Here is a 14,496-nt window from a genome sequence, read left to right on the forward strand (position 1 = left end):
GAGGGAGTTTTTCCAATTTGGAATTTGTTCCTTTTTAGCCTTGAACAACAGTTTCTTCCTTTTGTTGTAAAGCCTGTTGATAGATGATGTCCAATAGACAGGTTTGTGTTTCCTTGTGGAGCAAGTTTTAGTTCTGTTGGGTATGGCTGAGTCCATGCAGTTGTACAGGTGCTTGTATACTGCATTGGCGTACTGTTCAGTATAGTTGGCTGCATCCTCTGGGGGAGGGGTGTGGTGGTGTGAAGCTATTAATACCCTCCATTAGTTGGTTGCAGTCAGCTTTTGAAAAGTTTTTTAACCTGGTTAAGGGGTTACAGCTGGGGGGGGGATTGGGTGGGATAGAGTCTTCGAATTAGACAGACTGATGATCTGATCTCACCAGGGAAGAATATACTATGGGAGTGGTACAGCAGTCACCCATGTTGGTGAGAACCAATTCCAGAATGTTATCTCCCCTTGTGGAGGATGAGACAAGCTGGTCTAGTGTGTTAGAATTAATGAAGCAAAGGAATTATTGGGTGAGTGCATTGGTGCAGGAATAGTTCACCCAGTCTATGGTAGGGTAGTTGAAGTCACCAAGGATCAGGGTGTTAGGGGGTACCTTGATGCAGTCAAATTGGCCCAGGTAGGTATTTTGTTTTGTGGTGTTTCTTGTGATGTTGCACTTCTGGACCAGTGATCAAGCAGCATCAATCCTCACTGCTGACACTGGTGATGAACATTTACTGAGAAAAGAAAAAGATAGACACACAGTTTTCAGATGCAGCTCTCTGCACCAAGTACAATTTCCCTTAAAAGCATGTAGGGAATGCACACTTGAGTCCTGGGACTGGGCTTTCTCTCCAGACCCCAAATAAGATTCCCCACTGACCACTACAGAGCTGAGTCCTAAGCTGGGTGTTCCAAGCCAAGTTCTCCATCACCATCTCTATGAAATCAGTACTCTCAGTGTCCCTGTTTAAAGTAGCTGTCATATACAATCTATGAGACTGGGATTTTTCACACACACAAACACACACACACACACACACACACACACACACATACACACACACGCACACACATGCACACACACACACACACACACACACACACACACACACACACACACACACACACACACACACACACACACACACACACACACACACACACACACACACACACACACACACACACACACACACACACACACACACACACACACACACACACACACACACACACACACACACACACACACACCTGGGAAAGGCCGGCACAGCTTACCCTCTCTGACACTTCTGCCCAGACTATAAGGTAGATTCACTGCCACCAGAACACCCAAAGCCAGCTACTTTAAGGCTCTTACAAGGGTATCCAATTACACTTATTACAATTAATACTTACACAAATTGTAGTGTTACCTAAGCAGCAAGACTTCAGGAACATGGAGCCACAATGCCACAAAATAAATGCAAGTACTCTCAAAGGTTAAATATTTTCTAAAAGACTGACCACAATGAAAGGTTTAAATATATTTAATAATAAATAATACAAAGAAAACATGAACATACTGAATATCTATTTACAAAAAACAACAGAGTTTCAATCACAGGAAATATAAAAAAGACACTGATGGAAAGATTCAGACAGATACAGAAATAAAATATTTAGCTAGTCTCACTATATTTTTCTAACTGACTGAAGAATTACTGTTCTTTAGTTACTTAATAAAGCAAGGCAAGATTAAGTGAATGAGTGTCTCTTGTGTCAGGTCCAAAAAACAGAGTGTACTTATCCCATCTCCCATTAGTATTTAAATATAATTTCAGTGCTGGCTATAGAATGACATCACATCTGATCACCTGACTCTGTGGTTCATACAAAACCCCCTCACTAGAAACTAAGCCAGGATCTGACACTATGTGTCACAATTCACACATAGAACTTAGTTAAGGTTTAGTATGACATCAAGAAACTGTAAAAGAATTCCAGCACTTCCAACACTGCATTCAGACAGATATGTGAGATAAAATCTTTATGGCATGAACCAAGTCATTTAATTTCAGGCAATTTTTCTTAAGGTTAGCTGGACTGACCTTAACCCATTCCCTTCCATTATCATCTGTTAAAATATATACATTTCATCAATTGCAACATTACAATCTGACTTACATGTATATTTCTTTTCTGTCCAGCAGGACCCACTCTTGATAGAATTTTTAACACAAGTAACTTTACAAATACATTATTAACACAAGCATCTGTACAAATCAGTTTCATATTCAAATGACATGTAATTAATTCTTTACAAAACTCTAGCTAGCTATGCTGGCATATGTTACACATGCACTGCCCTACTCTCCCTGGCACAGCTGGCACTACCTCACATCATCACACTTGTTATTAAGGGTAAAGTACAAGTAAGTGTTTTATATCACTGATGGTGAGATTTCCTTTAGTCTGTTATCAGTGATAGCAATTTCTGGGACATATTTCCCATTTTCAAGTTGGTGCAACCATGGATATGGTATATTTCAGTATGGAGGGTGCTGTGGCTTGCCATCGACATAGAGGGGTACAATGGGGCTTGCCTTCTACTTAAAGCTATTTATTTGTGGCTTATATAGGGGGGTTTGTTGGTATTTTTCTTTATTTTTGATAGGTTTAATGCCAATGTCATTTTAATGTTGTATTGTGTGGAATTGGTGGTTTTTGGGGGAAGCATGCCTTATATTATTTTAGCTCAACTTATCCTTACATAATCAAATTCTAGATACAAGGCATTGAACCTGATTTATAAAGTGTACCTATCTTCACCATTCCTTTGATGTATTCAGGGCATAAATAGAAACCTGTGAAACTGATATGGCTGGATTGTGAACAAATGTACAAAAATAGGTGTAGAATAATGTTGGGAAAGACATAAAAGCAAGTAAACATTTTTGGCCATAATGACCATAATGCTTCTGAGGCACTTGGTTTGATTAAAATGACTAATGCTGTATAGTGAGTGAGTCACTCGCTAGTACAGAATGCAGAAAAAAAAAGCCAAAAGGTAGAATATAAATCTAACAATACCAAAGAGACACAGAGAAAGAATATAAGAACTATCACAAATTATAGTCTCAAAGACACCTTCCATCTCCCTATATGTCACAAGATGTGCTCACATTCAGAGTCATTTAGCTGCTATAGTAGATGCTAAAGAGACACATAGTGCCAGAACAAAGTATCATGGTGTCCAAAATAATAAAAGAGACTGTTATACCAAAAGACCTTATACAATTAGTACTTCATTGCAAGTTCAAAAATGGAATTTTGAAAGTGTTGAATGTGAATTAAATGTAGTTATTGCTTTCAGAAGAGGTAATCTGATTTGCTTCTAGGCTTGGGTTGCCTGCAAAGTCTACACAGAAGAGTATCATATTACAATTTTCTCTGGAGGAATAGTAGTGATTCATGCAATAAGGAGAGTTCCAGATGCACTAAGAGGTAGAAATGAGAAAGGACTGAAGCACAAATAATCTGTAGGAATCATAGGCAAACAGAGCCAAGCAAATTAGTATCTAGCATATGAATTTTCTTGATGCAGACACTATCTGAGAATATGTATACATTCTCAAGACTTAGCAAAAGGAATATTATCCACAAGAAAGTTGTTACAGCAATGCCTTATACTAAGTTCTTCTCTTTTCTTGATGCTGACCAAAAATACTGCAGATGAAATTTGATGAAGCTAATTCTCAGCTGTACACTTTTAATACATTTTCAACAGGTACTTATATATATATTAGCTGGAATATTTTCACCTCTGGAAATATTTCAGTTGGTTCTAGCTGTTATGATTGAAGGAATAGAAAATGCAGTCAATATAATTGTTTATCTTTGAGTCTGGGGAGCTACCAAGCAAAAATATGGCTTGCATGACAGATTAAGGCAGAGTCTGTTGCCTACATGGGACATATTTTGATTTCAGAAGTACTTAAATCTGTTGCTGCCAAAATCAAAGAAATTGCAAAAATGCAAACACCTCGTGATAAATAATCTCTTATGTATTATTTTTATGGCATAATATCTTTACATGCTCATCTCTGTTTTGCCAGATGGCATATACTGCTTAAGCAGCTACTACAGCAAGCTGTAGAATGGTTTTAGCCAACAGAACAAGATAAACATTTTGAAATATATAAACATCCAACCAGTACAGTGCCTACACTTAAATTCTATGAAGTGTCCCAATGTACTACATTGCTGGTAGATGCTCTCCAGCAAGTTTTTGGTTCATTGCTATTGCAGGAAGATAGACCAGTAAATTATGGTTGCCTAGACATGCTATGTTCAAACAAAAAAGAAGGTGTTCTTTAAGCTGTTAGCAATAGTTTTTAGTTGACAAATATTCCATAATTATATCTGTGGCACTCCTGCACTGGCCCAGTAATAAAGGAGCCTCAATCCTCACCACTAGCACCAGTGAGGGATGTGCACATTGGGAGGATGACAAGTATACACACACAGTACAGTACAATTTCTCTTAAGAGCACACAGAGATCACAGTCAGTTTGGGGCTGGTTTCTCCCTCTTTCTCCAAATCTCCAATAAGACTCCCCACTGGCACAGCTATAGGGTCAAGATCTCAGCTGAGTGGTCAAGCCAAAACCTCCAGCACCCTTTCTGTCCAACCAGTGCTTTGTGTTCCTGCCCACGTAGCTGACACACATGCACACTTTGAGATTTGATTTATATACAACCACACAGACACCCCTGGGGAAGGCTGGCACCAGTTTACTAGCTATGCCCCCTTCTGCCCAGATTATAAGGTAGTAATCACTGCCACCAACCACCCTTACTTATCAGTTACTATAAGGCCCTTCCCAAATGGTGACCAATCCTACTGTGTGATGTTACTATTATCCAAACGGTAAGTGTGACCAATAGCAAGGCTATTGGAGTGTCCTATACAGTGTCACCAAATACAAATGCAAGCACTCTAAGAGCTTAAATATCTCTAAACAAACCAGCCACAATTAAAAGGTTTAAATATATTTAGTAATAAATAATAAAAGAACAAGACAATACTCAATAACTCAACACAGTGACAACAGAGTTCAGAATCACAGGAAATATTTTAAAACAACATTGCAGGACAGTCTCACATAAATACAGAAAACATCTAAACTAATCTTACTATATTCCTATCTCTAAGAGAAATCACAGTAATCTAGTTACTTACTATTAGCAGTTATTAAGTGCTGATGAAAGGATGTTTCCAGGTCCAAAGACAAATACAAAATACACAGACTCACTCTCTGAGATAGTTATTAAATCAGTAATACACATTACTGCTGGGTTAGCTAGGTGACATCACTATTGTCACTTGCCTTCAGTTCTCAGGCTAACAGATAGCAACAGAATTTAACATTTCTCTGTGAAAAATGCTTACCTCTCAGATGTTTGCCTAGAACTGGAAGTCATAAAACAATTAACACTTTTCATTTGAAACCTAGCAATTACTTCTGTTTCCAGACAATAGGAAAACCTCTAGCTTTAGACATTGTGTCTGCCTGCTGCACTGAAACCAACTTTTTTATAGCACATTGTAAAATGCTTTTAACTTATTTTCCTGAAGTTTTGCAAGTTAACTCTGTTTCAACTTCTGCTATTAATATAGTTTATATACATTTCAGTTCTTTTCCAGTAGGGTACACTGTGGTTACATTCTTGAAGCTCAGTACAAAATATACAGTTCAACACTCACTTCTGCACCAGTAGTTTAATATACACATAACAGATAGTTCTCTTAAATTTGTAAGATAAGCATATGGCTCATATTAATATTCACAAATGGCATATGATTATTTACAAAATTCCAGATAGCTGGGCTGACAGTGTCACATTTCTATATAAACCATATTAATATTTTCAAGTGACATATAATTATTTACAAAATTCCAGCTAGCTGGGCTGGCAGCATTTCAGTTTCTCACAATATCTGTGGTATAACAGTCATTGTGGAATGAGACTATAAACCACTTCACAAGGTATTTGCAAGACTAGAAAGGATGTTGAAATATTTGCAAAAATATGATCTAAGTTCAGTAGAAACCTTGTAAATTAATACAAATAGTTGAAACACTAAGCAGTACATGTCTGCATTAGTGTAAGGAAGATTTATTTGAGGAAGATCTGGAAGTGCTATGGATTGTTTCTCAGTTACCCATGACTACTGGGAAGCTATGAGGGAATAGTTTGCCTACATTACAGTAGTTGCATGATATAATCCTAACGGGTTGGTCAGATAATGCTACAATATTGCACTGAATATTTATGTTCTATATCATGATGTGTATTCCTGTAGTCAAGGCTTGTTACTCAAAGGTGAAAGAGTCATTATTCTTGCTCATCTTTGAGAAGGCATGTTAAATAAGATCTATGAGTTACTCTTAAGAATGAGTAGCTGTAATGGCAGGGCTTATTCTGCTCTTTATTCGTCTAATATGTCCAAACAGGTAGAATAAACAGTGCAAAAATAAAGTTTGCAGCATGTTCATAAACTAATGTCAGAAAGAGGTGATAATACCTTATGACATTTAATGCTCACATTAAATGAGACTAAGAGATAATTTATTTAATATGTGGAGAGGACTACTTGAAATTTCCAGAAGATGTACAGTTACATGAAACCACAAGTCAGAGAGTTGTTGCAGTGTTTAAAATTATCTTTGCTAGCCCTGGAATTATAGATGAAGTAATATTAGGTAATAATTCCCAATTGGTGAGTTAGGGCTTTCACAGCTTTGTGAATCAATGGAAGTTCAAACATAATACTTACAGTACTAACTATCCTCGAAATAATAGGTAAGTATAGCAAATGGTCCAAACTGTAAATATTCCTATCAGGAAGAATGACAATTAGGAGTCTGCAGTTTATTTCATAGATTTCCAAAATACTTTAAAGCCATTTAGTTCTATGAGAATTTATTCCTTGTCATTTATCTCCCTCAGTGGTGCATTCTCTAGGAGGGTCATACCAGTCAATATCAGAATAAATTTGTGAATACCTATCCAGGTTATGTTTAAAGGAAGATAATAAGTCAAACTGCTTAACATGCAAAGTAAGTGCATTTTAGAGATTTGTGAGGTGTTGAGTTATAAATTTGTCTCCCCGCCATGTTTTATATATCTGTTGGTGAAATCAAAAGAAAAAAAATCACCAGTGATTCTGGTACATCGATCTTACATCCAGGACCCCTATGCACATCCAAAATTTGAGTAAGATGATGAACAATTACAAAAAAAATTAGGGATGCAAGGAGAATAGCTGACCCCAGCATTAGAGTAACCAGCAGTCTTTAGTTGTTTGTTCAAAAATCACAGCAATCACTTAAACTTTGAATATTCAGTAAGAGCTAATAGCTGTCTAAAACTTCAAAAGTAAATACGTAGTTTTAAAAATAATAAAAATCATGTAGACTTGGTTACCAAAAAACTCAGTTTTATTCAGTAAGGATAAGTGCTTTTATCCACAAACTGGACCTCACTAAGCCATCTTTTTAGATTTACAACTTCATTTCTAATATTGGTAGAGCCACTGGAGTAGTGAGGATGCAGTAAGTCCAAGACAAATGGATCTCTTATGACATGGTAAGTGAGGCAGAGATCTTCCCTCAAAAGCCTGTGAGACACCAAGAAAGGAACAAGGCTTTCAGCCTGTCTTGATAGTTCGGGGACTTTATACTGGTGATTTTTTTTGGTTAGGAACCTTTGGGGTTTTTACAATTGTTTGATATGTTTAGTGTGATACATCCCAAAGGGGGGATTTTGATCTGATCACTGCTAAGTATAAAGAAGTCATTACATCTTCCAACTTTGAAAATATTCCTTTAGCAGTCAGCTGTGCTAAATAAAATGATTTTATGGGGCTCATTGTCACTTGATGGCCAAAAGAGAGGGAATTATCAACCCAAGTTCCTAGGCCCCTGACTATATTTTCATTTGTAGTAATATATTGTCTATACAGTGTGATGTCTGCTACAAGTGGCAATACTATACTTTTTAGCATTTTGTTTGAGCCCATTTTTATTTGCCAGGAGTTTACCATGGAGAATTTATGCTGGAGTGTTTGGGTATCAGAATGTGATTTGACAGCTATCCTCCAGTTGCAGTCATCTACAAATTTTGTTAGCCAGAGGTCCTGGCTCTTTGCATAGAGATCTAGGAAATAAAAAAAAAAAAAAAAAAAAGAACTGAGCCCTGAGGAATATCATTGTTCACTTTCATACATTCTGATGAGACTCCTGTAACTCACACCGTGTGGGTTGTTTTGTTGCCACTTTGCTAATAATACCTCTTACCACATGAGTTGATTTTTAATATATTTACGTTTTGCATGATTCCAGCATGGAGAATGGTATTGTAGATCTTGGCCAGATCAAGATATGCCTGCTTGCACCAAATGACCACCATCTACAGACTCTGTAACTTTTTCAAACAAGCTTACCGAAGGATCTACTCTTCACAAAGCCAAACTTTTGTAGTCAAATCAAATAAGATTCTTGATGTTGCAGTTTATGAGATCAGTCATAATGTATTCCATGGCTTTACAGGTGAAGCTTGTAAGACTGGTAAGTCTGTAATTACCTGGGTCAGTTTTAAGGCCGCACTTATGGACAGGCATCTCTGATGCAGTCACCACTCATCAGGGATGAAACCAGTAACTATACTTAGGCTAAACAATTTAAGTCATGACTCTGCAAGGACATGTTTAACCCTATTAATTAAACAATCAGGCATATTGTCAGGTCCAATGGAGTAAGTATTTTTGGTCTTGGTTAGCACTTTCAGTAAATGATCTTTAGAGATAATTGGTAGAGCAATGCATTCAGGTATTTCAGGGCTTTGGATAGAAATGTAGGGGTAAAACTGTCATTGAATTTGTTTGCAAGGATGTTGGCAATGTCTGTTGGGTCAGAATAGGAGGCATCATTTTGAATAAGTTCAGAGCAATGTGCAGAATTGTTTCTTAGTTTTCTAAGATAGCTAAAGAAAAATGTATAATTACCTTTGGCTTCAGAGACCAGCTTAAGTTCATGGACTCCTTTAGTGGATCTAGTGGTGTTCTTCATTTTTTGTAATGCTTTTGATATTTTCCTTGAGAAAAATAGTTTTGTTTCGGTTATATAATTTAAGGAGATTATTTCTTTTGTTGTAGAATGTATTTAAGGTACTAGACCAACAAGATGGTTCAGTTTTGAATTTTCCATGATATTTGGTGCTAGAAGGGACTGTTACATTATGTATTTTTTTCAAAATTGGTGTATAATTTCATATTGCAGCTTGCTGCTGTATCAAGGAAGGGGACAGTGAGGTCAAAAGTGAATTTTGATGTTTCATTACAGAGTAGGTTGAGGTTGGCGCATATTGTTTTTTAATACTTTTTCCCTTTCCGACTATCTTCATAGTATCCTGGCTGATGGCTTCATTCCTATTACCCAATCAGCCTATCTGTTCCCACAGTGGCTTCCCAGAGCTCCACAAATGGTGCCTGACCTTGGGAAGATGCGAGTACCTCCACATGTGCACATAGTACTACCCAGGCTGCTAAGTGTGGGCTTGTGCTCCATGGATATAACAGTTAATGCTGCCACTAGCTGTCATCCATCTGGTGAGCTATAATCATCTCCATCCTACCAGTCTCATTGCTTGCAGCGCCTGTGCTGCTAATCAAACATGGGTATTATGGGGAGCAGTCAAGACTGCATCCAAGGCAGAGGTGTAGTTAGGGTGGGGTGAAGCGAGCAGCCACCATGGACATAAAGTGTTACAGGGTGTGATCTGCAGATGCCAATAATTCTTTAGGCATTACTGGTACTCAGAAGTGAATGCCGGTAATGCATTTACAGTCAAGACTGAAGTGCTTTAGTGTTTTGTGTGTGGTATAAATTGTAGTAAGGTGCTTGCAACAAGTGTAGCAAGTGGTTTACTGCAGTTTACAAACAAAGGTGAATGAGCTTAGGACTGATCTTCTCAATTTAAAGTAGGGGAAGACACAATATCAGGGAGCAGCATGGGGGGACTGGAATTGCTACCTACAGCTATATCCTGGGGGGTTGAGATTCTTTGCTAATTCCTGAGTACAGAAATGCACAGCTGGAATCTGTAATCCTTTCTCCAGCACACTTGTTAACGGGTAGTTGCCATTTGCTTTCCTTAAATGTGACTTCTGCTGTTGCAGGAAAGGCAGCATAAAGAGAAGTTTTATAATGTTAAATCCTCATAAAACTTCAAAATGTCCAGTTGTACAGAAAGGGAAAGAGTAAGGATGAATTTTGCTTTTTATGTTCTTCTGAAAAATTCTGTGCCTGGAATTGTGAGATATGCTGTAAGTGATACTACCAAGCATTTTAGGTTGTATCTGGTTAAAGATCCTGATATGCAAGAGTACAGAAGCTTCAGGAAACACTTCACTGAACTATAATTTCCAGCTGATAATAAGATGTTTAGAGTTAAGGCAGAAGAATTTATCAGTAGCACCAGAACTTGACAAATCTTCACTACCTCCTTAGAGTGAAAACATTTTGATGAGTAATAATTCAAGTAATCCAGAATCTTCTTTATTGACTGATCCTGATTGTGACATCACTAGAATTTCTACAGATCCTTAAACTGATAAAGGAAGCAGGTGCAGTCAGTTTGTTTTATATAAATAGTCTTGGTCTGAAAAATTGATCAAAAAATCTATTATAGTATCTACAAACACGTATGCATGTCAAATAAGCATGTTTTTCTTATTAAGTTAATTACTTTTGGCTCAGTATATATCCATGCATAACACATGGGGCACCTAGTATAGTTATAGAATAATATATATATATATATATATATATATATATATATATATATATATATATATATATATCTACTTCTCTTGTTCCAAATTACACTTGTTCAAACAAGAGAAAATTGTGAACCACATTAATGACAGTACATTTAAGTGAAAGTCCACTCTCACGAAACTCAGTTTACTGATCTTGGACTGCATATATATATAAGTAGCGAAGGTCCATCAAACTAAAACACAACCCCGCTACTTATATATACTAGCTATGAGATCGCACTGCAGTGGGGAAAAGGTATATTTCCTTGACCACACTGTACTGTGGCTTTGTAAACTGAGTTTCGCAAAAGTGCACTTTCGCTTAAGTGCACTTTCGCTAAAGTTGTTCTCGAACTTCTCTTGTTTGAACAGGTGTAATTTCGAACAAAAGAAGTAGACCCATGTGTGTGTATGTATATATATATATATATATATATATATATATATATATATATATATATATACATATACACATGCAAAGTGAGTTTATATTAGAGATTTGGGAGGTTCTGAGTTATAAACCTGTCTCTCTCTCTCTCTCTTTCTCTTTCTCCCCTCCATGTTTTATATATCTGTTGGTGAAATCAAAAGAAAAAAGATCACCAGTGATTCTGGTACATTGATCTTACATCCAGGACCCCTATACACATCTAAAATTTGAGTAAGATGATGGACAATTACAAAAAAAATTAGGGATGCAAGGAGAATAACTGACCCCAGCATTAGAGTAACCAGCAGTTATGTATAAACTTAGAAAGTTGTTAATATAACAGGTTTTGCTTTAGCATGCATTTTCTGAAGGACATGAACTCTGAAAATCAAATGTTTGTCATTATTTATTGACTTCAATCTTCAATAAGACTACAAATTTTGCATTTATTTATTTATTTATTAACATTTGATTACCGGAAAAGTCCGACTGGGTAGAAACCCATTTTCAGCGGAGGCCCGGTGAGAAAAGCTTCAAATTATTAAAAACATTTTAAGAACAATGATTTTACAATCTTCAAAAATAAAACAGAAATCTAAAGTTTAAATAATTATGACAAATTAGACATAACATAAAAACACTGGTTAAGAATTGATACAAGGTATGTGACAACCATTTAATATCTAGAGAAATTTTAGACATTTTGTAGAGAACTAAAGGGTACATAGAACAGATCAAAAATATGAGGTAAAATTCTGAATAATTGAAAGGCATGGATCCCATCTATGTCTCTTAATTGTTCATCGCGATAATAAGTATTCTTTATTTTTATCTTATTTTATTTATACTTTGTTGATCAGGTTAATCCCACTTGTAATCATATCACAAAAGGATTGTGTTTTTCTTGTAGTTTTTTTCCCAATTATGAAACATAACTAAAATGAGTAGTCTCTCTCTTTCACACATCTACAAACACACACACACACACACACACACACACACACACACACACACACACACACACACACACACACACACACACACCAGTCTACATGAACTCCTTTTAAGTTTGTTTGTTCACTGTATGCATTATGATCCAAAGATTTAAAAAAATGAAGCCATGTAATGTTATATTTAAAAACTTTTAATAAAAACGTGTGTGCTGCTATATCTTTGGTGTTACAATGTAATTAAGAGGTAGAAATCAAAGCAACCATTATATGCCTCACTGATTTATTGTGTCTCAACTGGTCTAATTTTCATACGTACGACTTTGAGGGAATAGTCACCTGACCTGAATAAAGTCCAGACCACACCATTTTCTGTTTCATATGGCACATTATCCCTTGGGTCATACTGTCCTTGATAATAAATGCCATTAAGATTAGCAGCTTGGCAATTATTGTGCCACCAGCCTCCTCCATATGCCACAGCACAGTTCTCCTCCCATAAATCATTGTCCCTATCATAGGTGCTAAACTTCATGCCGTTATGGTGTGTGTTCTGGCTGTCCTCTGGGGTCCCTTTAATTAATGCATCCCCAGCATCACCTTCATAATGGGAGACTTGAAGAACATAGCCTCCTGACTCCGATCCCACAGTTACATAATATTCTGCATATGCCTTATTTCCTGACCAGTCCTCTAGCTCTATGCGAAGCACAGATTCTTTGCTGGTCAACAAATGGATATTCTCATTCCCCAGCCATAGGTTTCCATTTCCTTGGCTATCTATACTGCCAAAACCTTTCTTGTACTCATCCCATGTTCTGTTGAAATTAAGTGACCCATCAGTTCGCTGTTGGATCACAACCCAGCCTCCCAAACCAGTTTCTTGATCACAGTAAACTGTTATGACTTTTTGAGAACCAGATGGTTTTATTTGGAAAAGGCCACTCTTTGAGCCAGATGTATGCTTATGGTGGATGTCTTCACAATCTGAAAAAGGACAAATATTTAAGGTTAACAACAAAGAAGACATATGTACAGCAGACATGAAAAATAGTAAATAACACACACACACACACACACACACACACACACACACACACACACACACAAAGCTTTCCTCAATGGCACATCTAGTCAGCATATTAAAGCTGTTTCTCTGGAGGACTGTACTTAACCTGGTTTCAAGTTTCTAGTTAAATATTTTCTCCTTTCTTTGGTCTCCACAGACATAAATGTCTTGAAAAGGAATGTTGTGTTAATAATCTGATGTGCAATGTTAGAAAATTTTCTGAAAAACTATGCAGCCTCCTCTCATCTTAGCAGTTTGCATTCATTCATTTATTCATCTTTATTTACTGTGTTGGAATACTAGACTAGTCACATTCATAATTGTACAAGTGATTATGACAATGCAAATTAAAACTTCAGAAAATAAAATTGGAAAAGCATTTTTTAGAAATGAAATTAAACAGTCTGTCAATAATTCATACTGAATAAGATATCTTATAGTAACACAGCATTATCTAGTGAGTAGAACAGAAATCTGAGACACACTTCATAAAACTCTTGGTCCATATTAAGCTTGTAGATGAAGGGCCATCATGAAGGTTAACTGTAATACCCCTTGGTATTGACAGTATATTAATTGCCATTGGTAATAAGGTAACTAGCAGAGTCTCCCAGGGTTCAGTATTTGGGGCTGCTCATTTTTGGCATTTATTTCTTTGAAATGGAAGCAAATGTTGAAGATTTATGGCTGACTAAGTTTGCAGATGATTGCAAGCTGGGGGTTATCATTGACTCTCCTGCAGACACTAGCATTCTTCAGGAAGGTCTATCTCTGGCTAATAAATGGTGCCAGAACCATGGTCTTAAACTCAATGCTGAGAAATAATTGTACCCTTTGGAAAGTCAACCATCCTGGCTAATTACCATGTTGATAATATACCCTTAAGCGTCAATCCAGTGGACAGGGATCTGGATATGCATGTAGATAGTAGCCATACCTTTGACCACCACATGTCTGCAGTGGTGAAGAAATCCTTTTATGTTGAGCAATTTATAAGTAAAGGCATGACATCTAGGGCCAAAAAGGTCATTATCCCACTGTACTCCACCCTTATCACTCCAGTCATAGAGTACAATGCTCCTTTCGGCATTTACCTGACCAGACATATGCAGCAACTAGAGTGACCTCAGAGGTTCCTTACAAAAAGAATACAAGGCATAGCAAACCTGCCTTATGCAGATTTTCTTAA

At 36.8% G+C, this 14,496-nt stretch overlaps 1 protein-coding gene across 1 annotated transcript in view; it reads right to left on the reverse strand.

Moving 5' to 3' along the window:
* Positions 1–12,416: 12,416 nt before the first annotated feature.
* Positions 12,417–14,496, reverse strand: part of FGA (fibrinogen alpha chain) — a 56,356-nt gene continuing 54,276 nt past the window's right edge. Inside the window, exon 6 of the mRNA XM_044062432.1 lies at positions 12,417–13,225. Coding sequence (XP_043918367.1) covers positions 12,522–13,225 — 704 coding nt within the window. The 3' untranslated portion in view covers positions 12,417–12,521. The remainder of the gene's footprint in view (positions 13,226–14,496) is intronic.

Source organism: Protopterus annectens, chromosome 2.part1 (assembly GCF_019279795.1).
Source record: "Protopterus annectens isolate FY-2018-M chromosome 2.part1, PAN1.0, whole genome shotgun sequence".
Taxonomy (NCBI): domain Eukaryota; kingdom Metazoa; phylum Chordata; order Ceratodontiformes; family Protopteridae; genus Protopterus; species Protopterus annectens.